The sequence below is a fragment of the Apiospora hydei genome (assembly GCF_038363865.1).
Source record: "Apiospora hydei strain CBS 114990 chromosome Unknown utg000004l_segment0_segment0, whole genome shotgun sequence".
Lineage (NCBI taxonomy): Eukaryota > Fungi > Ascomycota > Sordariomycetes > Amphisphaeriales > Apiosporaceae > Apiospora > Apiospora hydei.
Window position 1 is genome coordinate 7,992,387 of NW_027117363.1, and position 27,167 is coordinate 8,019,553.

General features: G+C 54.4%; 5 protein-coding genes across 5 annotated transcripts; 1 reads left to right on the forward strand and 4 right to left on the reverse strand.

Moving 5' to 3' along the window:
• Nucleotides 1–1,061: 1,061 nt before the first annotated feature.
• On the reverse strand, nucleotides 1,062–1,880 carry PG997_005016 (uncharacterized protein; the record flags this gene model as incomplete). The annotated part of the gene is made up of 1 exon (XM_066809331.1): nucleotides 1,062–1,880. One exon carries the CDS (start codon nucleotides 1,878–1,880, stop codon nucleotides 1,062–1,064), a length of 819 nt encoding a protein of 272 aa, XP_066672949.1.
• Nucleotides 1,881–6,114: 4,234 nt separating this feature from the next.
• PG997_005017 (uncharacterized protein) lies at nucleotides 6,115–7,643 on the reverse strand (the record flags this gene model as incomplete). Its single annotated transcript, XM_066809332.1, has 3 exons — nucleotides 6,115–6,703; nucleotides 6,804–7,104; nucleotides 7,154–7,643. 3 exons carry the CDS (start codon nucleotides 7,641–7,643, stop codon nucleotides 6,115–6,117), a joined length of 1,380 nt encoding a protein of 459 aa, XP_066672950.1.
• Nucleotides 7,644–9,114: 1,471 nt separating this feature from the next.
• Nucleotides 9,115–12,981, reverse strand: PG997_005018 (uncharacterized protein; the record flags this gene model as incomplete). Its single annotated transcript, XM_066809333.1, has 2 exons — nucleotides 9,115–11,758; nucleotides 11,927–12,981. The coding sequence occupies 2 exons, from the start codon at nucleotides 12,979–12,981 to the stop codon at nucleotides 9,115–9,117; spliced, it is 3,699 nt and encodes a 1,232-aa protein (XP_066672951.1).
• Nucleotides 12,982–20,974: 7,993 nt separating this feature from the next.
• On the forward strand, nucleotides 20,975–24,433 carry PG997_005019 (uncharacterized protein; the record flags this gene model as incomplete). The annotated part of the gene is made up of 1 exon (XM_066809334.1): nucleotides 20,975–24,433. The coding sequence occupies one exon, from the start codon at nucleotides 20,975–20,977 to the stop codon at nucleotides 24,431–24,433; it is 3,459 nt and encodes a 1,152-aa protein (XP_066672952.1).
• Nucleotides 24,434–25,281: 848 nt separating this feature from the next.
• On the reverse strand, nucleotides 25,282–26,336 carry PG997_005020 (uncharacterized protein; the record flags this gene model as incomplete). The annotated part of the gene is made up of 2 exons (XM_066809335.1): nucleotides 25,282–25,802; nucleotides 25,877–26,336. 2 exons carry the CDS (start codon nucleotides 26,334–26,336, stop codon nucleotides 25,282–25,284), a joined length of 981 nt encoding a protein of 326 aa, XP_066672953.1.
• Between the last annotated feature and the right edge of the window lie 831 nt (nucleotides 26,337–27,167).

Here is a 27,167-nt window from a genome sequence, read left to right on the forward strand (position 1 = left end):
GCTCCGAGCGAAGTGTACGTGAATGTAGTTGAGAGCGAAGAGTTCGCGTGGAATATTATTAGATGTGGGGTTTCCTTGTGGGAATATTCAACGCCCTGTTGGCGTGGATATCCTGGGCGTTTGACATCCAAGCAAGACGTGGTACATTATGTGGGTGCATGGAAGAACGGATGTCTACTTTTATTATCACATTACATTGGTTTGTAGCACGGAGTTGATGGAAATCGGCCTTACCTCTCATATCTCAACGGTAGCAACAACACTCTTATCAAGGCCATTGATGTCCCAAGCCAACCCATCCGCATTCGCATTCGTTTCACGGAACTCGCAGGCGTGGTTTTCATTACACAGTGACTCGGTTCTGAAACCATGGCTTTTGCCATTCATTTCTATTCGTAACCCAGCGAAATGTTCATGCCCTTCTCGAGTACCCTTGATTCAACTTGATAACATCCGGTCTTCCGTATCATACAAAGCTTCGCTGGAACATACTTGGCCCATCCTCCTTTTAGCCTAGAGCATAACGCCACAAACATGTAACCATTTTGCGAAGAATCAACTCTGCTTTGTTCGGCGTCTTCTACGCGTTGAAAGCAAAGTGCGATGCATGCCTCTGACCGATCGTCTTGCAAGTTCTCGTTCTCTCAATCGATCCAATCTGAAACCGCACGAGTCATCTATAGACACAGCGTGTTTAAGGCGGTTGTGTGTTGCCAAGGTTTCTTGGCTTGTGCAGCGAGACTGCTAATTGTGTTCCTGCATAGACCATCCATAGTCCAACGCCAGAGGTCATTATTGAAGCGAATGACGTCAGTGAAAGGGGCGTGAAACAGAAACGACAAAGGCGAAATATCTGCAGGCTGGATTGCAAGGGCAAACGGCTTGCCGTCTGTTGCAGAGTATTTTGATATTGCATCGTGCCTTTGCATTGAGGTGTTGAGGAGTATAGGCTGTCGATGGCATTTTCAGCCACTGAGTTTTTCTTTTTCCCTTTTTTCCGTTGATTATTCAAGCGACGAGCACAATTGAAAGCGCTGGCGCTTGTGACTGATGATGCCTCATCAGTCCATGTAAAAGTCGCCCTTGAGGATGCGCTCCTGCATGGCGTCAGGCTTGCGCGGGGGAGGCTTCGGCTTCACCGCGGCTGCTTGCTGGGGCGGGGCCGGCATGTCGGAAATGGACTTGGCTCGGTCATGGAAATTGTTGCTTGCCCGAGGCGGCGAGCCATTGCCGGTGGATGCAAAGGAGGGGCGAGCGCCCGATACGCTGGACTCAGCGCGAGATCTAAGTTGCTCGGACCAGTTGTAGCCTTGGTCTAGACGAGCAGCAAGAATCATGTCAGAAGGGGTTCTTGCATGTAAAACAATGCTTGCCTGTGTACTGCTTCTTCGGCCGACCGACATCGGAGCCGAAGTGGACAGTGACGGACGAACATTGCCACCAGAAGAACATCTCGCTAGGTTGGGCCTACCAGTAGAGCCGGGGCTTGTGCCACCAGGCGTACGCATCGAACGCATTGCTTGTGCACCAAAACTCATACGACGAGTAAAAGGAGTGGTGGGAGCGGTGCGGGATGACTCATCGTCCTCGACGGCGTTCTCGTCAATCGAGTCTGAACCGTTGGTGGAGATGCTTCCACGTCGCAGGGTTGCGAATGGCGTAGAGCCCGGAGCAGGACCAGTGCCTGAAAGACCAATTGTGGTGACAGACAGGCGCCGGTTCTGATCTCTGTTTATTGCCATGGGGGCGGTACCGCCGTTGGTGGATTGAGACACAGAGCCACTGCGTTGGAAGAGGTTGGAGAAGGCTGTCGAGGTGACCGACGGTCGACGGTTACGAACAGCCTCATGGGGAGGGCTGCTGTCTCTGTCGTGGGACATGATGGCGGGATTGCAATCGCAGCAGGAGAAATTGATAGAGTAATAGTTTCCGCGGTTGTACGAGATTGCGGTGTGATGGCTTTGGTTGTGCAATAGATGGAAGAGGTGTGTAGGAGGTAGGAGGTAAGAGGGAGGGAATCAGAAGATGGGAATCCCAAAGCTGATATGTATGTGATTCAGAGGATTATGTCGAGAGTAGAGAGCGAGTCCGAGCTCCCGACTAACGAGGTGCAGTGGACAGAAACCCAGGGTAAGAGGTAGCAAAGTAGCCGGTACAAAGTCGATCAAAGGGACCTGGACGAATCAAAGAGCTGACGTGCCCCCTAGTCGCTTTGTCGAAGTCTACTTTGTAGCAGGTACTGCTACTACTACTCACTACCCGCGGAGGCAGTAAGTGTGTATGTATTGGAATGCAAGTCAGGTAAGACACCCCCAACACATTCGAATTCGACCCCCCTCTAGGTCAAGCAGAAGATCAGACGTCGGATGGTTCTTGGGAAAACCAAACAAGCCTCGTCTGCACCGGCAGCGAAACGAAGCCGTAGCAGTTAAAGGCCAGGCCAAGTCCCAGTCCCTAACCTGTAGGGAGTGCGTGTAAACGAACGGGCTTGGTGGACGTCTGAAGGGGCAGGGGGAGTGAGGCCAGGGAGAGAGGCGGGGGTAGGGGTAGGTAGAGTGCTGCAATCCGTGGTACTCGTCTGCACTTCTGCGCCGCGTGATTCCAGAGGACGAACCAACGACTTGGGCTGGACACACTAGGATGGACCTCAAGTGGCCAAGTATGTCAGAATGAAGACTGGAATGGGTTGATGATGATGATGGTGATGAGAGAGAGAGAGAGAGAGGAAAAGATCGAGAAGATGAGAAAACCAAAATGCAATTCCAAGTCGGAATTAATAGCAACCTCCAAGAAACGATATTGCCTGTTCGAAATGCCATCCCACTGCCGTTCGATTGCTGCGTAGAAGGGCCGGTCTGTAGGCCATTCTGCTACAATGAATCACATCAATGGGCTGATGCTGGGCTCATTCATGATGCTTGTTCGGGAGAGATGGGGCATCTACGAGGGGGTCCACAATCTTCAGAAATGCGCCAATCACAGAGGCCGGAGGCGCATCATGGCCGGTGCTGCAGCAGGGGACCTTCCAGTGGGTGCACGCTAAGCTGCTAAGCAATGGTTCTTGTAGCAGTACCTGTTAGCGATTCCGGTGCGGAAGACAGCGTTTCCCCTATCAGCCAAGGCCCTATTGGCAGCGCCAAGGGTGCCAAACGAGCCAGACGAGCGAGCTAGTAGTAGGCAGCACCAGTCGCTGCCCTCCCCCGTGTCCCCTAGCCTCCCACCTCCCTTGCTAGCGACCGGTGTCCCTGACTCGCCGAGTCGTGGCTCGCCCTCCGCCCCCCTTGGCTTTTGCTGGGCCTGTCTCTGGCTCTTGGCTTGCAGCGACGTCACCTCCCCAGTGAATAGGCTAGTAGCTAAGGTACCGCTACACGCTGCATCCCCAATCCACCTGTGCCAATGGATCTCACGCCTAATCTCGCTGGCCCTCACTAGTCAAATGCGGGGAGACGCGCTAGTCAGTACCCAGTACCTTCCACATACCTAAGTTTCTCGATGCTGATAACGAACAGAGCAAGTGCGGGTTGACGTCTAATCATTATCAGTCCCCTTCCTGATGAAATTCTAATTAATGCTGATCACCGACCCGCTTGCATCATATTCCCACCACGCCCCTCGCTCCCATTCGCCGTCTCCTGAAGCCACGCTTGCGATCAGCGAGAACCGTTGCTCATCAGTCTCCTGCCCTATCCTCACTTGGGCCCTTCTAGCCATTCTAGACGGTTAGACTTCCAGCTCCGTCATGCCTTCTTCTTCTTTCGCCTTGCGCTTCTTGCCAAGATAAATGCACCATTGATTGCATTATCTGTTGCCTACCTACCACTACGCTTTTCAGCACAGCACCCTCGAGAAAAACATGGACTATTACCTCGCACTATACCCTTTCTTGCCTTTTATTCCCGATCTTCCTCGAAGGCTGCTCGAAACTCAACCTTGTTCTATCTTTGTTCTCGCGAATCTGCGATAGCTCTTGCAACTTAAAAAAGCGGTACAGTAGCTGGATGATAAGGTATGCACAGGGACCCTGCTATTCGAGGTGTGTGCACAAGGGTTTATCTTCTGGAGGAGCCAGAGAGGCGCTTGATTGTGCTGGCTCGTTTGCTTACGTTTATCAATGTCAAACTGTCTTCTAAGACATACAGACAATTCATCGCTGATCCGGCCCATGACATGACTGGAGCACAAAGACCGGAGCGCACCCCCTTAGTTAGGCCACTTACCCCAGATTTGACCCTCCCCTCCGCTCCACTCACACTCCCACTCCCACTCCCACTCAACTTCACACGCTCTCTCGCAAGAAGGTCCGCTCCCTTGCAAGGAAAAGGGGAAGGTGACATTAGGCTGGACTGCTGGACCTCCAACACGCTTGTTGGCGGCTCGCCGCTCGACACCATACCATGGCTTTGTTGCCAACTCTATTTAAGTTATGCCCTCTGAACGCCAATACATGCGAAGCAACCGTACTACTAGTCTCGCGGCTAGACAACCTGGCTGCAGGACGAGTATTGGACAAGCTCGTATATTCTGGCTAGGGCACCGTCATCATCCCCCCCCCTACCCCTCTGGCGACAACAATACCCCGGAACACGTTGCCGCGTGTGGAGGCATCGCGTGCAGGACGTGGCCACCATCTGAAGCTACATACGTAGTTATTCAAAGCCCGCCCATATCAAGCATAAGGGTGCGATGCGGCAATGCCGTGGGAAACTGGAGAAAAGCTGGGGAAAAGATGGAGACGACGGAGGCCGGTCCAGCTTCCAACAGGCTCGCTGTCTTGCAGTGGTGTTTTATGTGCGAAGTATGTAGGTAGCAGGTAACCTGCAGCCTGCAGCCTGCATATCGTACTTGCCCGCATTGGGTTCGCTCCATGCCCGTGGGCTATTTTTCGCAGCTCTGAATCCGGGGAAGCAGTTCCATGTCGTGCCTGGACTGTGTCTGCTCGTGTTCAGGACACGAATATACTCGCTCTCGCTGGGGGAGCAATGGAGTATAAAATCAAACCCCTTGTTTCATCACGACACACCATACCGTCCGGCGTTCTCAGGGCCCCGAACCCCGCATACCACTAAGCCACCCGTTCCATCCATCCATCCATCCATCCCATGAGCTTTTGCGAAGTCGTCAAAGTATGCGGGAGGCGCGGCCAGCGGGCAGTAGGCATCGGGTGTGAGTTGGAGTAGCGCAACACCTTGCCATTACCACCATAGCCAAGTATGCTGCAATCTGCTTAGGACGGACGTCTCGTGGGCTGCTCTCCTGCAGGCCTGTACTGCAATTCTGCCGATCACTGACGTGTTCCCTATACTTCCATTGCGATCAACCGCACATATTCTCGGGGGCGGCCAAATGCCCGCGAACTGTCTCACTCTCAGCTTGCAGTTTGAGACACGAGTGCAGATGCGTTGACCTTAATAATGTGTACTGTTGTGCTGACTGCTGGTCTTTTTTCATTTCAGCCCAACAGTATCAATATTGACCTTCCGATACGCGTAGCATTCACCAGACACGACACGATGAGGATATTTCCCAAGGATATTTCCCGGTCGATGACCTCATTGGTGAAACGGGTGTCTGGGTGTTGTCGATGATATACCAGTGTCTTCTACACAACCTCTCCGTCATGTTCTCTTCTTTGCCCCTGTTTGACATGGAAGACCGGATTGATGCTCCATTATCGAGCATGTTCTCCTCCCTGGGTACGTATAAAATACCCATCACGAATCCCCATGTAAGGTCCTTAGTAAGGTCGAATGTTACGTCGGGTCAGGGTCACGCGACATGTCAGACAGACCCTACTGCATGCTGTGCGTGCTTGCGGATGCCGAGTTCGCATCCAGCTCACTTGCAGACTCCGTAGCGTGACCGGCATCCAACGGCTTATCAAAATATGGCAGGAATGGTTGTCTGTGTATTTGGGGTGAAAACAAGGGAGAACGTACCCTTCTATAACCGTCTAAGTGTCCGAAGGGCAGAAGGACAAGAAAAAGAAGCGAAGAAAAGATGAAGAGTGAACCCCCCTGTGCCCATCATAGTTGAACGTCGTCGCAATCCCAGGCCGAGAACTGTCATCCAAACTGATGGCTGGGTTACATGTAAGTCAAAGCATGCCCACCCTACCTATCCCCGGAAGAAGGCCTGTACCACGTCAGCCACCTCGCAGCTCTGGGTGATGGGCAGCTCATGTCCAGCAGCCAGCACGGCATACTCCACCCCGTCCCTCCCCAGCACGGCCACCGCGTCCTCGATGGTCTCCTCGGGCACGATGACCGGGTCTTCCGCGCCCAGCACGAGCAGCACCTTCCCCTTGACGAGGCCTCCCTCTTCACCGTCGTCTGTCTTTGTCTTTGTCTCCGTCTTCTCCTGTTGACTCCTTCCCATCGTCGCCATCGTGGTAACCTGTTGTCGTCGTCCCCTCCGCGCCCCGGCGAGCAGCTCCCGCAGCACGACCCAGTCCCCCTGCGGCGCGTAGATGGGCGCGTGCCGCATCGTGCTCGCGAAGGCGTGCACGAAGCCCGCGTGCGCGTCGAGCTGGTGCGCCACCACGTCCGCCACGCTCACGCCCGGCCGCCGCCGCGAGATGGGCGCGCTGTCGAAGCCCTGGCCGCCGTTGGCGTCGCCGCCGGTCGACGACGGCGACGACGACTTGCTCTCGGCGGCCATGACGTCGGTTTGGGATGATGAGGTGTCGGGGCGGATGCGGCGGCGGCTGTGGGGTGTTGTTGTGTGGGGTCAGCTTGCGGCGGGCCACTAGATGTTTGGGAGGGAGGAAAGGAGCGGCAGGCAGGAGCAGGAGGAGAGAGACTTACACGATCCACTTGACCAGCGCCTCGGGCAGCAGCCCCGACTGATACAGCAGCCATCCCTTCCAGTCGACGTGGTGCGGGCGGATCAGGCCCGCACCCGCGATAAGCGTGAGCGACACGACGCGGCGCGGGAGGTAGCGGGTAAAAGCAACGGCCAGGCAGCCGCCGAGCGAGTAGCCGACGAGGTGGAAGCTGTCCCAGTTCAGCTGTGACGACGCCAGCATGAGCAGGATCTGCGTCATGTAGAGCCGGGCGCCGTAGTCGACGTCGGCGGGGGCGTCGGAGTAGCCTCTGCCGAAGTAGTCTGTGTTCAAACGATGCAGCGGCCGACGTTCAGCAAACAGGGTACTCACCTTCTGAATTCCAGGAGAAGGAAAAGGGGGACAACTCACCAAACAACATGACTCGGTACCCCCGCTCGCTCATCTCCCACGCCAGGTCCCCCAGCGAGATGGTAGGCGTGCTGATGCCCGCGATAAGGAGCACGCGCTCGCCATCCTCGGGTCCCCACTCATAGACCCGGACGGAGCCGTACGGCGTCGCGACGTCGCGGGCGCCAGGCAGGGCGCCGTCGGGCGGGTAAGGGAGAGCATCGCGCTCGGCCTGCGACATTCCCCTCAGGGCCGCCGAGGTCCGGGGCGAGAGGATGATGTTGCCGCTGCTACCACCCTCGGTTTGCACGAAGAGCAGCCGTCGCAGCCAGGGTCGTGCCAGCAGGGCACAGAAACAGCAGCACAGCACGGTGCCGCCTGGGAACAGCTGACTTGATGGCGAGGAGGGCAGCCATGTCGAGAAAAGGCTGCTCAGTGGGCCGGCGAGCGGGGTTCGGCTGCTGTGTATCATGATTCTAGATCTGGATCTGTGGTTGGGGGAGTTGCCTCAAGATGGTAATGAGAAGGACGTAGTAGAATACTCGTTTGTTTGCTGAGCTGTGGAAGGATATCAACTCATCATACCATGGGATCGCGTGGTCATTATATACACATGCACGCACACACATCAACAGCTACCAGCCTTTCCCTCAAAAGATAACGCAAACTATTATTCAGCTGTACGTACGTCGATCCCGAAGCCTCATTGTTAAGGGGCTGACGTGTGTGTTGGGGAGGCGGCGGCTTGTCCTTCCTCTCCCGCTGTTTCTCGAAGTTGTTGTTGCTGGCGCGAGTGGGGGCAAGAATAAGCGCATCCGTTAAGCCGCCGTCCCGCCGCTCACCGGGGCCGGCCCGAACGGTATACATATCACGTACTACGTATTACGTACGTTACGGCCGCACAGCCCCCTATCGAATATTGCAAGCGAGAAAGGGAAGATAGTGCGATGGTGCTGTTAATAATGCTCTGATGATTCGTCATGTGCAAGACGCTGTCTGCCCAAATGGAACGGCCGTAGCCCTATATGCACAAAACTTAGATTACGCCTTGTCAGCCCAGATGTGGTGGTACACATGGTGCCGTCAGACTCCCGCGGCACATCCACAAGGCGCTTTTCGTACATCACAGCGGCTCAAGGGTCCAAGACACAGACAGGAAAGGTACAAAGGTCAAAAGGTGGTGAAGTTCATGATGCTTTCTTTATATTCAGACAATTCCAATTGCCGGGGCTCGGGCTCAGAACACCGCGAGCCTGCAATCGAGTTCAGGCTATGTACAGGCTAGATTCGTTTTCCTCGACCCGTCAGGCCGCGAACCGAACGCCGTTGAACGTGAATCATAGTTCTCCCTCGCAGATGTTTCGCCAAGCGCTGTGCAACATGTCGCATAATAAGCTCAAATCCAAGCTGTCGTAAAAAAATAAGTGCCACCCAACGCCCAAAATCCGACTTCCGCTCATTTTTAGTGTACATCGAGTGCCGGGGAATCGCTGCTCGCCAGAAGGAAAGAAAAGAATAGACTGCCTTTGCCGTATCACCCTCGGCATCGACACTCATCTTTCAGTGCGTCCCGGCGTGTGAGACCCCTTGCTCGAACCCGTCACTAATGGGATGCTCTACCCTGCTTTTTGTGTGTCTAGCCAGGTCCGCACTTTCTCATATTAGACAATAGGAAACGACGCCACCACCTCTCCCAGTACACACGGAAACTCTGAGTAAGGACAGTTGGCCATTCCAGATCAAGGAAATCCCGATAAATGCTCGCCGATAGATGGTATTCGGACGTGGGTATGGAAAATAAAAGGAAAGAAGAAGAAAAAAGCATGGGATATCTCCGCCGAAATAGTGTTCATCGAGTCGAGTCGGATATTCTCGACGGTATATAAAGTGAAAAATTGTCCTCTCCTCAGGTACGCGTGAACGCCACGCGATCTTGTTCACGCTTACATCCGGGTCTCGTCACGCAGACGGCTTTTTGATCCTTGATGGTTGAGCATGTTGTTCATCATCAGAGAACTCTCTCTTCGCTTCGTCTTGGCAACGAAGTTTTGTTCGTAGCCAGCCTGAGGCTGCTCGTATGGCACTGGATAGAGCGGTCTGTCATATGCAGGAGCTTGTTTACTCATCGCAGCAGGCTCATAGGTCGCTGGCAGTCCGTAGCCATTGCCCTCGTAGGCAGGGCGGGCAGTGCTGTTGTAGAGGTGCGCACCGGTTTGCTGTGCCAGGTATTGCGGGTCGTACATATTCGGACGTTGAGCTGGCTGTGCCTGATTCGAACGAGCTGGCGGAGGAGTTGGCGTTGAGCGCTGCTGCTGCTGCACATCTCCTACGCGCCTGTGAGGAGACGCTGCTGCTCCGCCAGTACCGGTGGATGGCCGCCGAGACTGGGGCTCGACTGAACGCGTGTCCGATTCGGAAGCAGGGGACGGGAGTTCGTACTCTTCGGGGTCCATGCCAAAAATGCCCTCGTAGTTCTGCAGAAGCAGAGCGAAGACTGGAGCAGGTATGTTGAGTGTTGGCGAAAACACGATTCCGACATTTCTGACCGTCATCTTGTTCACGTCGGAGTTGTTGATGATCTTGATGAGGAAGGCGATCAGGTACCGGAGCAGGGTGCCATTCGCTTGTGGAAGGTGCTGCACCAGTTCAGCCAGTGCCGCGATCTTCTCCGGGTGGCTCGACATTTCTGTAACGGACAGGAACTGTAGATGCAGATCTCTCGTCAATATCGTCGTGGGAAGCTCCCGCAGATACAGCTTCAACAGAGAAGCTACTGCGTGGATGTCGTAGTATGTTTCGTCCGTCAGGAGATTGACATCCCCCTCGACATTGAAACGCTCACGAAGCCCCTTGATAACGACATTCGACCCGCTGAGTCGGAAAATACCCTCTTCCAGGATGGCGTTCTTGGCATCGAGGTATTGAATGCATCGGAATACGACCGAGGGCAAGGGTACGTTGACATCGACGGGGCTGCTGAACCTGACGGCGTCGCCAAGCGACGAACCAAATACCTGATGCTGATTGATTCCACGAAGCTCAACACCTTGGACAGAGGATCCAACGCTAGACCCGAAGAGCGATTCTTGGTCGTCAGTCGATGTCCGTTGCTTGGGGCCAAAGCCGAAGAAACTTCGCTTCCTCTGCTTCTTCTCTTCCAGGGTTGGTCCAGGCGCGCCAAGCGAAGACTTCGACGGCATCTCTCGCGGTGCAGGCATTCCTCTTGCGGGAGGTCCCATCCGCTCCGGAGGGTCAGGCGTGGCGGAGGTCTTCCGTCGCATGGAAGTAGCGCTATCAGGAGGAGCATCGGCTTGCTTGGTGCCTTCATAGCTGATTCCAATCACGTCTTCTTGGCTGGAAGTGCGCACAGCCTGGGGCTTTGAAGTACTGCTCCTCGATTTCTTCCCGCCGTTCGAAGCACTACCGCGCCTGTCTGTATGGCTGGTCTCAGTCTCAGGGTCACGGTAGTCGATCCAGCGCAACAACGTGTCGACCCACTGATCGCGCTCACTGTCACTCTCGGCGCAAAGCACATGTTTGACGTGGCTGGTAGAGTCCTTCTTCTTCGGCTCTAGCACCAGGAAGGCATGTCGATATTGGTTATCGAGCTCCTCATTGTTGGGACCGCGAGCCGGGGATCCATCTTGATTTTGCTGCTGCGACTGTTGCTTTCCGATCTGGGCTTTCTGTAATTTGATGGTACCTAAATGGGCGCCACCGGGAGTCTCGTAGTACTTCAGAAGAGGCCCATCAAGAACAAAGAACCGGGCTTTCCAGCCACCAAAGTTCTTGCCTCGTTTAGTCAGATAACCGGTCTTAAACGGCCGTCCGCCTGCGCCCGTCTTCTGGGCGCTTGTGTCGACCTTCGCCTCGGCAACGGATCCGGTGTCATCCGAATTTGGAGGCAAGATGTTAGTGGATAGATATTTGCACAGTTCCAGCGCAGTCGGCGTATCCAATGGTGTGTTCAACGCCTCCTCGAGATACAAGTCCAAGGCAATGCGCCTGGCATCCAGCTTAGCAGGGGCGTGTCCTGTGAACAAGGAACGATCTGGTGTTCTGCTGGTGAAGGCCTGGCAAGTCTTCAGTCGCGAATCAAGCTTGCCGAGCGACGCAATGTCCTTCTCGACGCGCCAAAGCTCACCTCCTTCTGACCGTAAGAAGACAGCCAAGGTGAATACAGGGTCCTCCTCCAGCTGAGTGAGCGAGATCAGACTGGCTCTGGATGGCTTCATGCGAGATGAAGCAACCTTTACAGTAATAGAAGGAAGTGCATTCGGAGGCAAGAGAAGATCCGGGTACTCCTCAGTCACGAATCCCTTGTAGACCTTAGTCCGCGTTGGGCTATCCAAACCTGCCGTAGGGCTGGTTTGGACTGGCTCAATCCTCAGCTTCGATACACTCAGCGGAGCAGGCACAGACCCGGGCGAAATGGACTGATTAGAGCCAGACGTGTGGGGCGGGAGAGGAATCGGTTGCCGAGGGGCGCGTGGCGAAAGGTGGCCCGCCGACCCTCCAGCCGACAGAGTAGGCGACTGGAGTCTATCTGGCCGAGGACTGGCGGGAAGTCCAGGACTCGGTAGAGGGCTGTTAGGAGGAAGTTTTTCTGCTCATCTCCACTCAGCATACCAGCAAGAGAGACGGGTGCTTGGCTGGGAGGAGCGAGTCCCGCCGTATTATTTGCGGGCGCTTCGGATTCGGCCTCCTGTGGAATCCCTTTTTGGCTCCCCTTCTTGCTCTTCTTTGACAAGCTACGCCTCTCGGCCTCTTGTAAAGCCAACATCTCCCCTTACTCTGTCGTCTTCCTCTCTCGTGCGCCTTCGTCCGCGCTTCTCGGGAATGGGCAACTCGTCCACCTCCAATAAAGAGTCGAAATCCGAATCTGTATCATTCTCTCCTTCTGGCGAGATGGAAACTGGCATGTTACCCTTCTTCAGTGTTAACGGCGCTGGCGGAGGCTTGCGTGGAGGCGGGGCAGATGGCGGGAAGTGCTCAAGAAGAGGGCTTCCCGCAACCTTGGAAGACTTTACCGGCGGGGCAGGAGGCGGCATGCTCGGCGGATCGCTCGGTGGGCTTCGCGCAGGAGGCAAGCCCACGCTCAAGGGGATATCCTCTCTTTCCTCCACAGCCTTCTTTGCCGCGTTTGCTGCGTCGGCCACGCGATCCTCCTCTTCGTGATCAAAGTTGCCGAGAGCGTGTTCCGATGGCTTAGGCATCGCATGTGACGGGTTGAGGAGCTCGCCGACGGCCGATGTAGGCCCATTGGACAGCTGGTCAGCAGGTGGTGTGATTGGGTACGGCGCCATGGCCATGTCAATAGGAGAGTGCTTGACGCTGTCCGAGTCCAGGTTAGAGGGCGAGGCTGGCACTTCAGCAGTTTCTTGAACAGGAACGGCATTGACGTCCAAGCGAGGGATCACAGGCGCCTTCGATGAAGACGATGCTGGAGGTGCATCGTACGTGGAGCTCGAAGCAGCCATCACCTCCTTCATCTTCTTTCGGTACTTCTCCTTGTCTTTCAGGGCCCGCTCGAGGTCCTTGTTCAAGCCCAGAATCATGGCTCTCTGCTTGTCGACTAGCCGCCAGAGCTGAGCGTTCTGTTGCGATTGCGATTGCTTCTCCTTGAGCAAATACTGAATCAAGGCTTCAGGGCTGCCTGCTGTTTTGATTAGATTGGCGACCTCAGCCGGCCCGGGTAGGGCGTCGGTTGGGACTTTGGAGGACATGGTCGACGCTGACGAGTCGATAGAAGCCGTCCGCGGCGGTCCTTGGATCTTTTCGACCTGGGCGGAACTTGAGCCACCCGCCATGGTAGGCAGCGAATTGGCGGGATGGCCAAGGAAAGGCGTCGCGGTCACAATAGGCTCGGAGAGGCTACTGGTGTCATTCGGGAGAAACGGTGCGTGAATCGATCTGTAGATGTTGCCCTATGTTAGACTATCCGCGTATACTAGTGTGGTGCACCTAGTATAGTGTGTGATTCGGCTCAACCCAAATCTCTGGGCCCCATCGCATAATAAAAAAAAACAGTGAAGAACAAGTACGAACCCTGAGAAAGGTGAGATTGGCGTCGCTGGAGGAGATAGTTGCCCCTGTGAGAAAGAGGAATTCTCGAATGTGCGAGACCGCTTGAGGTTGAGATGCCCTATACGGGCAACGGCTGTTTGTTGCGCTGGCCCTCTGAATTCCTGCGTTCCTGGCGATTGCGGGAACGAATCATGGATAAGTGGTGAAAAGGCTGGTCGGTTTGGGCCTGCGCTAGGTGGGGGGAGAGATGGCGAAGTTGGTATTTAGAGGACTGGGTGCGGCTCTTCGTTGCGATCTGGTGGAAGGCGGGGAATCCGTGTGTCAGCGGTTGATATCTCTCGAAAGAATGCACCGGTTGGTATTTGCTTCTTCGTCCCACTGACTGGGCCGGAAGATTGTCAGGTTGGGCTGGGGCGGGTTGCACAGGTCTGGCCGGTTGCAAGTACAGCAGCAGCGCCCAAAGGGAGTGGGGGAGAGAGAGAAAGAAGCTGCCTGGGGACGGCGTATAACTCGAGCCCTCCAAACGAATCAAAGAAAACGGGTTTACTGTCACGCAGCCTGTGTCGCGAATAAGGAAGAGAAAAGCAGACAAGCTGTGGAATGGGAGAAAAACAGAAAGAAAAGACTGGCCGAAGAAGCAACCGGGTTATGCGGGTCGCAGGCCAGGTACAGCAGCAGTGCAGGAGCAGGGTATAGGGAGGGTAGTGTGTAATGTAGGAGGAGTGCCAGTGGGAGTGCAGTTGCTTGGTTGCAGACAGCCCGGACTGGACTGCAGTGCAGGACAGGGTGATGGAGCCTCTGATTGATGACAGGATGGGTGGATGAACGAATGGATGGCTGGACGGCTGGATGGATCTGGATGTAGCTTACTTTGTGCCCAACGGCGATACTAACGGCGAATGGCTGTCAAGGTCGAGGGCGAGAGGGTCGGGAAGCACGAGGTTCACCTGCTGAACTCTACCAATGGTCGGGCTGTCCTGGTCGGGAAAGTACGTCGAGTAGCGACGAGTGTCGTGGTCCGGGAAATAAGTCGAGTAGCGACGAAGTTGAGAGGGCGATGGGTGGCCATCGCTACAATGGAGCGCATGCTGCGACATGGTCCACAATGCCGCTCTCTCTCTGCCCAGGGGACAGAAGCCTCCGACAACCAATTAATGATGCGGAATGTTTGAGGGTCAGAGCTCGGCTCTTGCAAGGGGGTTTGAGACGTCCAACGGCCCTCTCCAAGGTGGGCGGCCCTGCTCTCAGCGTCGCATGTATTTTAAAATCGCCTGCTGCACGATGCCGCAACTTCACACACGACTGGCAGCACAGGTCGGTCAACAGCTCGAGGTATAAGAGAAGGAACCGAGCTTAATAAGGATAAGGTAAGGAGCATATGACGAAGGATTAAAAGAGTGAACGAATGGAGTGCCACTCAGCAGCTTATTCCAGCTTGTGCCCGAGTCTTTTCGTTTGGCTGGAAGACGAAGGCTTGTAGCAAGCAAGCAATCAAGCAATACCTAGAGGCGGCGGGCGATCCGACTCGGTTGGTACTGTACTGGGGGCTTGGGGGCGTGGGAGAAAAACACACACACACACACAGGACCCCTATAAAACAGCCGCGACTCTCTTACACTGGAACTCACGAGCAAAAAGAATGATGATGTTAAAAGAAAGAACAGAACCGTTTTCTCCCAAGAGGATCTCAGGGTCCTCTTCAACAGTTATGAGAATCCATCTTGAACACCAGTTCTGCCATCGCCGTCGTACTATTGTTGCCAATCGACCGAGCCCGTGGCTAGGTAATTGCATGAGGTTTAGCTGCAGCGCAGATACACAGGCGGCGCCACTAAAAGCAGATTGCTCCCAGCACCGGGCTCGATTGGCAGGACGGATGTGGCCTAGCTCGTTTGCGTGATCCGTCACGATACCTAAGCGTCCCTCATGAACTCATCAATTCCGCAATTGCGCACTGACCGGCTGGGGGAGGAGAATGATAACACCAAACCTTCAAGCGTTGATGGGAGTGTCAGAATATGCTTCATGTACCTGTGCGAGCGACGGCATGCACGTGTAGTCCGCTGCCATTCCCTGACGCCAATCCCAATGACAGGCGGTCGGTGGCAAGTGTTAATGTAAGCCTTATACCAGTGCGCTGGCTGGCATATGGTTAATCTAGATCCAGCACCAAAGAAACTTTTGTCAAACAGCAGCACACGGACTTCCCAGGCAAAGCGAGGGCCTAGGGGCGCCACAAAATGGAGGTTAGCAACTTGCACCAAGTATAGCAAACATCCAGGATCAATACGATTCCGTCTTCAGCTTATTAACCTACGACGCGATGCATTTGCGTGCATGACTTATACCCAGACTGAACAACCAATGCCGGCCGAGTATGTCCGTATCTATCGTGGCTTACAGAAGACAAAAAGCGGTCCGGAGTGGGTTGCATTGTGCATGCATTTGGCTGAGCAGGAAGGACTGAGAGCTGAGACTGGCTGATGAGGATGAGAGACAGTTTCTCCATTTTCCCAGATTGTCGCTGTGCTATATTAGTTGCGCGCTTCGCAATACACTTTAACGGTCGGCACCTGGGGAGTCTGGACTCGTCCCTGATGTTTAATTAACCTTCTTATTTGCCAGATCACGGACAAGCCGTTCGTTTCTCTCAACGCGCAAGTGTCGCGCCTCCTAAGTGAGTAGGTAGGCAGTGGTGCGAGTACGTTAGGTAAGGTAAGGTACATGATGTAGCCACTGATCAATCGATTTGAGGCGGAGAGCTCGACCACAATAAACTGGCATGGGGCTCCTTGCGCCTGCAGGAAGCTATTTTTGACGGGCTCAGATTGATATGCACATTTGAATTTCCAGCATGGAGCGCAGGGGTAAGGCTAGGGGAACCCGACAAGGTCTGGAAAGCACCTAGTTTGCCCAGGACCGATCTCAATCTGCGCATGTGCAAGACAGGCGGCCTATGTATGTAGCATGATACTGTCGGTCTCGCCAATAACTCTACCTCGTCTTCGCGATTGCGGTCTTCTGGGTAACGTTACTCGTATCAGATGAAGGAATGAATTGGCAACTCTGGTACCGTACACCCAAGTGCATGCATCATCCCCCGCATCTCGCATCTAAGCCCGCGAAAGCCGAAAGCGTACCTGCAGAAGCAGCCGCCTTGGCCACCCACCCGTGATGCGGTCTAATCATTATGCAGGGGAACGGGGATTTCTCTGCCGGGCCTGGCGGCTTGACCAACAAGACCACATTGCGCATGCTTGGCTTGCTCAGTTGATCGTGTCACCCGTCTTGCGATCCGGATCTTCGCGGTTGAATATGTGTGCGTGTCTGTGTTAGTATCTTCCAAAAGAAGCTAAAGAAAGGACCATGTCACGTCACTCACCAATCGTAGGGAGGGAAAAGCTCGGATTTCCTGAGATTCATCACATCAGTTTCCGTACGATGTCACCCCCAAAACTCCTAAAAATCCTCCGAGAGACCGAGGAGGCCTTCCCTGTCCTCTGGCCAATACTTGGCCCTGCCACCTACTGAGGCTGGTTCGCTACTCTCTCTCTCCCCCAGCCCCGAAATGTCTTGGGAGAGCCATTGCTTGTTACTACCACTCAGCGACTATGTACCTGCCAAATGCTGGGATGATGCCCGTCTGTCGATCATATCTCGAAGATGCACGGGGTAGATTGCGAAATCAAAGGAAGACCCCACTGGACTGGGTGGATGCTATGTATTACCAAGAAACCAATCTACTGCTATTCTGGGCTACTGTGCTGAGCGGCTCAGCTCGATGATTCGCGCAAATAATCAATCCTTTGAAGAAAAAGCACGGGGCCCCGAGTCTGCATTGTACCGGTATCACATCCCATAGCTATATCTGGCCGAGGGCGACGAATCAGGAAATAGCCGCCGGGCGCAACCTGGGGAGCAAGGGAGCCGGCATTCGCTGACACCGGCCAATCACGACTCAGCCGACTGAACAGGCGGGAGAAGGCGGTGTGATGGAAGTTAGAAGTTGAACGAAACCCCCTTACAAATACCACGATATTGCCCGTGTTCTGCAAGCCTGGTTTTCTGTCCTGGACGAGACTTGCGGGATCGAATGTCACGCTCAAGATTACTGTGCTGCAACAGTCCGGGTCCGTCGTAACAATTACTATTTTAGCACTAGGCTAGCCAGGCCCTCACTACTTATAGTCCCATTATAGTGATCATGCGCCTGTATCTGTAGGGGACCATAGCGTCGACCCTTACTCAAGGGTGGGCCTTTTTCAGCCTACAGAATTCAGGGCCATAGCATTTTAATATCTCATGTAAGTAGGTAAGTTAAGTAATTACTAAGGGAAGAAACACGCGCCGTCGCACGCGCATACACACACACACACACGCACACAAACGCGCAAATAACGGAAGCCTGTGCGCGTTGCTCGTCAACGCCGCCGCCGTCGTGCGACGCTTGACTCTGTCAGTTGGCGAGCGTCCGGACGGATAGGCTGGCGAACGACTGGAGAAGTGGCTGCGAGATGCCGGCAGATCTACCACATAAGCAGCCAGCCCGGGACCCTTTTTGCTTGGCCCTTTGCCCCTTTCTGATAAGCCAGGCCTGCTGAGAGCCAATCAGCGCTGGTGGGTAATCCCCCTTCAAACCAAGAGGGTTCGCTCCATAGCCATAAGCGACGTAAAAGTAAAATCTCCTTTCCTCCTCCGCATTTCTCTCGGGGGACCCTGAATGGAGACGGAGAAAATGGTCTCCGTGTTATATCCGCGAGGCAGCTGGTTCAGTGACATGGCGATCTGCAAGAACCCTCCCTCAGCCTTGCTCTCTCACTTTGCACCGCATCGGGACAGAGAGTGGTCACCGGTCGCAGCGTATTACAAGCAGATGCCAATCACCCCCCAGCCTCGCGGAAGCATCTTGGGCCTCCTCTCCGCCAGCCTTGGGGAGGGGGATAATGCTAAGGAATATTTCCCGTAGATTCGATACGCCCGGAGCACGGGTGTTAAACGTCCCCAGTCTGAGGTACGCTTTTGTAAACACACACAGGGAAGAGGGCGCGCGCAGAGCTGAGAGGGGACATCAGCCCATCCCACCTGCCAGCTCTAACAGGCAATCAGACACACTCTCCATCGCCGGTCTTGTCGAACCCCATCATCCATGGCAGCCTTCCCGAGGGCTGTTCAGCGCAGCTCGAACGGTTTGCGGCCCTGGGATGGAGTTTTGCCAAGCTGAGGTTGCTTGCAAGACCCCCTGGCTGTTTGGAACGGCGAAATGTGTGCACGGCTGCTATAGTTATTTTAGCGAGAGGGCTCTCTCTCTCCCTCTCAATACCACCTCCCCATACCACCCACTCACTACTTAGTACTCAACAGCCAGAAGCAACCACAACCAGCCAGCCATCGGGCATGGGCAGGCGGCGCATTGCTACAAGCTTCAAACCAGCGGGGATGATCATCGAGAGCGGAGGCGTATTGTTTTACCAAGGCCATTGGAAATGTTCATGCGAATATCAGATGACACCTCCCAAGAAAAGAATATGTGGGCGGCAGCACAGAGCCAGAGGAACGGGGACGGGGACGGGGGCGGGTTGGCAAGCTGCTCAGTGCTCACCTGGTTCAGACCTGCCTCACCGGCAGGTCGCTTCAGCCGCGGGCCCGCCAGCCCGCCACACGAGCTAGACGGGCAGAGCAAACCAGGAGCCAGCCTACCACGGGCGGGTTGGTAGTTGGGGCTGCTTGCATTGAATTCTTCATGGGGAGGCTAAGGTAGCATGCGTTCATGAAACGGCGAAACAAAAATGGAAAACGCCTCATGACGAACTGGCAAAACCCGACGTACGGTTTCGGGTTGGTTTCAGGAGCGGACAACCCCAGCTTGGGCCAGCATGCCGTCATGTCCTGCACACCTGCACACCTGCGTCTGCATCGCCAATTGGCTGCTGCGACGCAAGCATAGCATACACGTACATAAGCGATATGCAAAACACTTGTGGTGATATGGACCATTATGCTTTTGGGGAGTGCCGTCCGTCGTCGGTATCTGCACTGCACTGCACTGCACTATGGGCCCTACTACATATCGTTTGCAGACGCTGCTGCACTGCAACTGGATTCGAATGGGGGCCCGTTTTCCCGAACTGTCGCGCAAATCTTGGCACCTGCAAATGGCTCATGGGCCCGGATAGACGAAGGCCCCGACCATGAACGACGACATCTGGCCTAACAACAGGCAGAGAGAAGAGAGAAGCAAGGTGAACCTTTCGACCCGACCGACCTGTCGTCCGATTCGTGCGGCCGGAATGGAGGGGTTCCGCTCCGCATCGCCCATGTAGGAAAGGAAGGTATCAATCGTGTATGATCCATGATCCCATCCCATTCACTCACTGCTGTTCCCGTGATCCCGACCGCCCTCGACCTCTCTGCTCGAGCCAGGCCTATTGGGTTATGTAGAATGCTACCGTCCATAGCATAGCGTGTTGATTTGCAAAAAATGGCACGATCTGTCATCTGGCGGTCAAAATAGGCCTACCCAGGTCCCAGTTGTCGGCAAATCCACCCCTGACCAGCCTGACCATCGAAGTAACGGACCCTTCCCGTCTAAACTTCCGGGTCATGCTACCTTATCTGAATCGCGAGTTTAAAGTTTGGATTTTGGGCGGTGCGATGGGCCACTTAAGCTTTCGGGCCACAAGTCAAGATGATATTCAGGTTCTGGCCAGGAACGCGACAAACTCAGAAAAAAGAAGAAAAACCACATGCGATTAGCTGTCTGGTGCTCGTCTTATCAAGGAGCTGGCGATCATCGTGCCGTTCGCTCTGGAAACGGTCGGCTCGACGAACTAGGTTACGAGTTTCGGCGCGGTTAGGATTGCTTGCTCGGTTTCTTGTAGAGATGAGATAGACAAGTCTGTGTTTGAGCAACATCGAGCAAGATATACTGGCTTACACTTCCATGTCTGACCGAAAAAGGCTCTTAGTTCGAACATGAGCGGCCAGCATTACGGCTCAGTAATAAATCGCAAACTGACAAATGAAGTAAAACCTGTCTACTATCTCTGCATCCGGGTGACACTTTTCTCCGTTCTATCGAAGTGATATGCCCATTCTTGTCTTGGACTGATTATGTTGTTTCGGCCGAGTCTTGCTTCCCCTTAATATTTGCACACTTGCCTCCATCGTGAACCCCATACTCTTGCCACCCCTTTTTCCATCCATCCCCTTGAGCGAAACCTGGGATCTCACGTCCTTCCTGGCTTATTCCAGGATGCATTATGGATTCTCTATCCCGGGTTGGTAAGCAAACCTTCTTCGCTTCAGTGCCGTCCTTCTGCCAGTGAGTACGAGATGGACTTCGCACAGATGATGACTCCGTATCGACAAAAACAAGTCATCGTTTCCTGTGAGCCAACTCTTGTCCTATTCTATCACATACGAGAATAAACGGAGGTCAGTGGCGGTCGTCATGGATTGCAACTGTGGTTCAGAGAAAAGCCGTAACTGCGAACCGTGAAAATCCGAGAGCATATATACCCAAATAGACTACCTAACCTCAATGGATACCTACAAATGAGTCAGATATGGTATTGGAAGTATAAATCCTCTTTAGATTTCCAGTTGCCCACTGCCAAAGCCTTTCGGAGAAAAGTCGAAAAGGGCTTTTCTGAAGGCAATAAAAGCAGCGCAACTGCAGGCAATGTACGTTAGTTAGAGTAGACAGCAGAGAATGCAATATTCGTCTTGACTTTTCAGAGACCATTCAGAGAGCAGCACTCCCCATTAGCAGCAATAATGAACGGATCACCGAGACGAACGACCGGGATGGCGCATCAACCGCTCACCGGGTATCGCTACACCATCGTGGGGAACTTCCACGACCTCAAGTCGAAGCCGCGGATCGTCATCGAGCCAATCGAAGGTCGCCACCCCCGTGGCGTCGACTCCGGTGTCCTGGCCGTCGAGACCATCCGGCTCGAGCGCATAATCCAGGATGAAATTGACCAGATCAACGAAGAACGGAGGAAAAAGAACATTTGGTTCGACTCCCAGTATGAATGGAACCCGCAGGAACAGGCGTACACAAAACAGCCAGATGCCATGCGCCCGATACTGACCAAAAGGCCTATTACTCTTGTGCGAGCACCTGGCCAGAAGCAGCAAGGGGCAGAGGCAAAACCGGCAGAAGCGAAGCCAGTAGAGGAGACCGTACGACAGGTGAAGAGTGACAATGCTCTGCACAAGCAGGAGGATAAGCAACACCCAACCACAATTAGAAGGGTTCGCACTCACGAACACCCACTGCACAACCACCACCGAGGGCATGGACACAGACCTGCACATGGACATCACTCCAGACACGTCCAACCACAGCACACTCACGGCCACCAAGCCCAACCCCATCATCAACCTCATCGTCAACCCCTTCATCAACCCCTTCATCAACCCCTTCATCAACCCCTTCATCATCAAAACCAGGCTTGCCACCGAGAACACCATCATACGCATGGGGAGGGGACCCAAAATCAACACCACCATCAGAGCAACAACATGCTGCAAGTTGCTCAACGAGCAGGGCTCCCAGATGTACACCGTGAGCCCGAGTTTTATATGGAAGACTTGTTCCCTGAGGACGACGACCTTTCTCGCTTCATGATCTTCGATGACAAGGGCGCTCCGCTCCACAAGATTCCCCCAGGAGACAAGCCTGCCCTACAGCGCCGGCCTGCCCAAAGGCCTCCCATCCATCGGGTACACTCCTCGAAAGGCAAGCTTGCTCGTCACAACCCACCACGCCCACCGCTGCGGCCGATCTTGCGTCGCACGGAAACGTATGTTGAACTTCTCTCCAAACATGGTGCCAAGCATCGCGTCAAGAAAGCTGTCAAGTTCGGGCCGTCACCACCTCATAAAGGGGACGACAGCGGGCATCCCACAATCACCACTGGCCCTCATGAGAGGGAAGCAAGAACAGATAGAGACAGCCGGTCCGAAACGAAAGCTTCAGACCATGGTGACCCAGAGACGCCGCAGCGCGAAGTCAAGCCGAGCCCTTCTCGTAACGAGGCTATCCAATCTACCAACCCAGACGAACGCCCTCCAGTTGCCCGTGGTAGAAGACCAGCTTCACGTAGGTCGACATTTGTCGTCGGACCTGCCAGCTCAAGCCCTCCTTCCGACTCTGGAACTCCTCGCGCTGCTGCCGCAATTACCACTGATAGCCAAGAGATGCTGCAACATAAAGCCCAGGCCAGTCCTTCTCGCGACGAGGCTACGATGCAGTCTCTCAACCCAGACGCTCTCCCTTCAGTTGCCTGTGGTAGAACTCGAGCCCGACGTAGGTCGTCATTCGTGATCGGTCCTGAGAGCCCCAGCACTGCTTCCGATTCCGGAACTCCTCGCGCCGCCGCCACCGCCATCATCGCCGATAGGAGTATCGGTACCGAAGCCACCGGCAACCCACAGCGGGAACCAACCGCTGCTGCCGCTACCGGTCAAGGAGAAGGGGGCGAGGATCTTGACATAGCGGAACGTCTTCGTCGTGATATGATGGCCGCAAACAACGAAGACGTCGTCTGTTCCTCACCCTCCTGTTCGGACGCCGAAGAGAAAATGCAGATGAACAAGGAGAGAAACCGGAAGTTTCAAGCACCTCTACATCTACAGCATGTTCCACCACCTCGTCCTACAACCGAGCCCAACAGTGGTGGTAATCCACAGCCCCCTGATGATACCCCTAACCACAAAGATGACGAAGAGCCCAAGCTCGATATAGAAGAGCGGATGCGTCGTGAGATCATGGCCGAGGACAACGAAGACGCCGTCGGTTCTTCCTCGTCCTGCTCCGGCGTCGACGAGAAAATCGAGTGGAACAAGAAAAGAAACCGGAACCGATTCCAAGGACCACTTCAGCTTGTTCAACCTCGTCGCCCCTCCGCTCAGCCCCGATGCAGTCGCCCACGGCAACCATATACCGCTTGGAAATTCGGCAAGGACCGTCTTGACTTAAAGGAGCGACTGCATCGCGATGTAATCCCCGAGGAGAACGAGACAGACGAGGAAGCCAACACGAAGGCGCAACCCCCAGAGCATCAATGCCAGGAAGTCTCACCCCCATCGCCTCCTCCGAGTTCGTCCAAGACTGAGATCCCACCGGAACCCTCTGCCGCCCACCAAGCCAGCAAGAAAGAAGAAGAGGAAGGAGAAGACCTTAACCCCAAAGAGCTGCTTCGGCGCGCCATCATGAGCGAGGACAACGCACAGGCCGTTGGCTCATATGACAGCGAGACTGACGACGAGGAGACTCCCAGAGCGCACCCTCCACCACTAGGTCTGCAACGGCACCAGAAGCAACGAGAGCTGTCTGGTCCCTCAAGCAAGTCCAAGGCCGGCAAGCAAGAGGACGTGAGACAGCGACTCCTGCACTCCATCGCCGACACCGCCAAGGGGGGCAACGAGCAGCCCACCGTCCAGGAGGAGAAGGAGGAGAAGAAGAAGGAAGATGACAAGGGGAAGGCAGCGGAACGGGCTATTCCTGCTCGCAACGCCTCTCATGTCTCCGAAGGGGAGACCAAACCCAGCTCTCTCCTGACGCAAGGCCTCATGGCCCAGCGAGCCGCCGCCGCCTCCGCCTCCCCTGCCCATGTTCCTGCCCCTGCCCCTGCCCCTGCCCATCACAACATCAACGAAGGCCCCATCTGGCTGCCCTCCCGCCACCTCCTCCCCCACGAGCCGGGCTACGTCCCCCTCACAGTCACCATGCAAGTCCATCCCGAAAACGCGGCCCGGCGGGGCATCCCCGAAGTCATCACCCAGGTCGTCCAGGACGTGCCCGCCATGCTGGAGGCGCAGCAGCAGCAGACGCACCAGGCGCAGCAGCAGATGGCGTGCTACACCCGGATGGGCCGACGGCCGCTCATCCCGGTTCGGCGGATCGAGGACGTGGACGACCGGCGGAAGGAGGCGTACGAGCAGACGAAGCGGGAAGAGGAGGCCAAGAAGAGGCAGGCGCTCGCGCAGAAAGGCGGCAAGAAAGGGTGGAAGGCCGCAGCGGCACCACCACCGGCGGTAGTGACGGACTTTGCGGTGGCGGCTGCCGATTCGGCGGCTGCTGCCGCTGTGGCTGGTGGTGGTTGTGGGCCCACTCGGCCTCCGCACAGGGCCTACTGTACCGGCAATTACGTATCGGATCATCGATACGATGACCTGCGCTCAGAGCCGCTGCCGAACATGGGTTGGAGTATTCACTGGTAAAAGAGGGGGTAGAGAGATTATCTCGTGTGGGATACTGGCTGTGTGGAGTACCGACCGGGTTTCTATCTCGCCAATGTAGGTTGGCGAGTCTCCTCCTTTCAGTCCAGGGCGAGCAGTAACGGAGCCATGGGTCAAAGGTCGATAGGTGTTAGATGCCTCACTCGGCTTGTTTTGATTTTGAGGTGTTGGAGTTTGGATGGATAGACAAGGTAGATGATACCCTTTGCTTTCACCGAGGAGCTATTGGCGCATATGGAGCTGGAACGATTGGATTACGACACTTGCTGGAACCACCATGTGGGATAAATAGCGAGTCAACCTGAAGAATGTAGTAATGATATAACTACATATCATAAATATTCCTCCCCTTCTTAATGCAGCGTGACATAATATGCCCAAGGGAAGGGGGAAAAAAGATATAGAAAAGAAAATACCGGACGTAAGAACACCGGCACAAGAGACAGGTGAGTTCTTCGGGAAGCAGCATTTAAGCACGAGCATGGCAGACATCAAACAGGAGAACCCATGAAGTAGACATCTCGCACACAGTGCATGTAGTTTAATATATACATCGTATTGTATGTGCATCGTAATGACTATCAACAAGTGAATCGCGAAAGTGTCGCATCAGGGGGTATAATTCTCGTCTCAGTAGTAAACAGCATTCATGCTAAACGCCTCTTCCTTGGGCTCCAAAATCCATAGTCCGCGGCTGAACCATTGCTCAAGTAGGTTCGCCTATAATACATAATAAAACTCCCAATTTCATTTTGCCATTATCCTTGGCACTCCTCCTGTCTTCATATCCTCGTATCTTCGTATCCTGTTTCCTCCGCTCCTCCCCATTTTCAGTGCCACTGGAGGCGGTTGGGGTTGGGGTTGGACTTAAAGGACTTGCGTCCATGTCGATTGCCACGGAAGAAGCGCTTCTTCGTAACGCCACCGTTGTTTCGTCCTCTTCCCATCTCGACCGTGGGCTCGACCTTGTTGGCTGTGGCCCGGATGGCGCGAGCATACTCCTCGCCCTCAGGCGTCTTGACGTACGACTGGAAGACCGTGTGGCGGACCAGCTTGGGTGCGACGGCCTCGCCGGCATCGTAGAGCATCTTCCACAGGGCGGCATGCCACTCGTGGCGGTTGGCGAGCTTGACAGCGCGGATCAGAGAGGCAAGGTGGGCGCGCTCGTCCACGCGCTCCTGGCTCTCGGGAAGGGTGATGAAGTGTTGCGTGAGTTGTTTGGTGACGGATGCGGCCTTGGCGGCAGCGATGTCCTTCATGGCGTCGATGCCGAAGTGGTGGCCGATCAGCCAGATCTTGACGCAAGAGAGGTAGGACATGTGGAGCTCCCATGCATTTTCGCGAGTCCAGGCTGTACGGTCATTTAGTTAGTAACTAGGTCACAAGAGTATGACTTGTTGTTTTTGCTGGGATCAGATTACTTACCACCGCTGTAGCAAACCTCCAGGGTGGCGTAGAAAACCTCGGGCGTGTCACATTCGGAGAAGGTGGACACGCTGACGACCTCGGGTTGCGGGCAGTTCACTTGAGATTGTGAAGCCTCGTAGTCTTGCAGAAGATTGCTGAAGACCTTGGACCCTCGCATGAGCGTATGGGTGTTGCAAGGGTACTCCATGTTTTTGTATTCCAGAACGACATCGTCGATGTCGGTAGGATCAACTTCATCCTGGGCAGAGACCTCATCGTCGACAATGGCCGTAGCGGTTGCCTCAGCATCACCGTCCGTACCAAGGTCGAGATCGAGGTCCATGTCGATATCGATGTCGATATTTGTGTCGATGTTTGTGTCGATGTGGTCGTTGAGGTCAATGCCGTACTCGTCCAAAATCGTGGCCGCGTCCTTGACGACGAAGGCGTTGAAGGGGTGCTCGCTGGGCTCGTACATGGCGATTTGTTTTAATGTCCGTGAAGATGATGGAGATGGAGATGTTTGTTTCTCCTGGACAGATGGGATGTGCGACTAGGACAAGCAATGTTCGCAAAGACGAAGGAGGTGACGATGTTTGTTCCTCCCTCTGAACAGATGGAATGTATGAATAAATAGGACGAATGATATTCGTGATGATGATGAAGGCGTTGGTTTTTCACCTTCGTAACAGGTCGAATGTGGTGAGGTCGAATGCTCGAATGAGGTACGATGATGTTTTGGTTCTGGTTTGGTCGATGATGGATATGATGAGTGGAGGGAAAGTGAGGGAGGGAAAGAGGGATTAATTTATAGGTTTGTCAAGAACCCGAGAAGATGGATTGGTGCAGGTTACAATCACCGAGTTCGAGTGGGAACAGGTCAAGTAGAAATAAAAAAAATCAGGACGACAAGACGTTTCTCCGTTGGGAGTCTGATTGTTGTCCCACTTCGTCGTCAAGTGATCGGTAGGTTGGTGACAATCCAGGTTGTGGACGAGGGAAAGGTACTCGTTGCAAAGCATAAACCGAACTGAATTACAGTACGTCGTCGTAAGAAGCGGACCTGATTGATACGACAATCAAAACAGGAGAAAATCCTACTCGAGTCGAACTTCTCACTTTCTTACTTCCAAGACGTGCTGGGTCCTTCTCAAGCCCCTTGGCATATTTCTGCATGCTTTTCTTAATGATATTCGACCTTTTCTGCTCTGCCTGTTTCTCATATCTATTTTACAGAAACTAGAAACGACATATCCAGAAAGCCTTCTACGCAGCAAATTGTTGACACAGGTGAATGTGGTTGAGCATC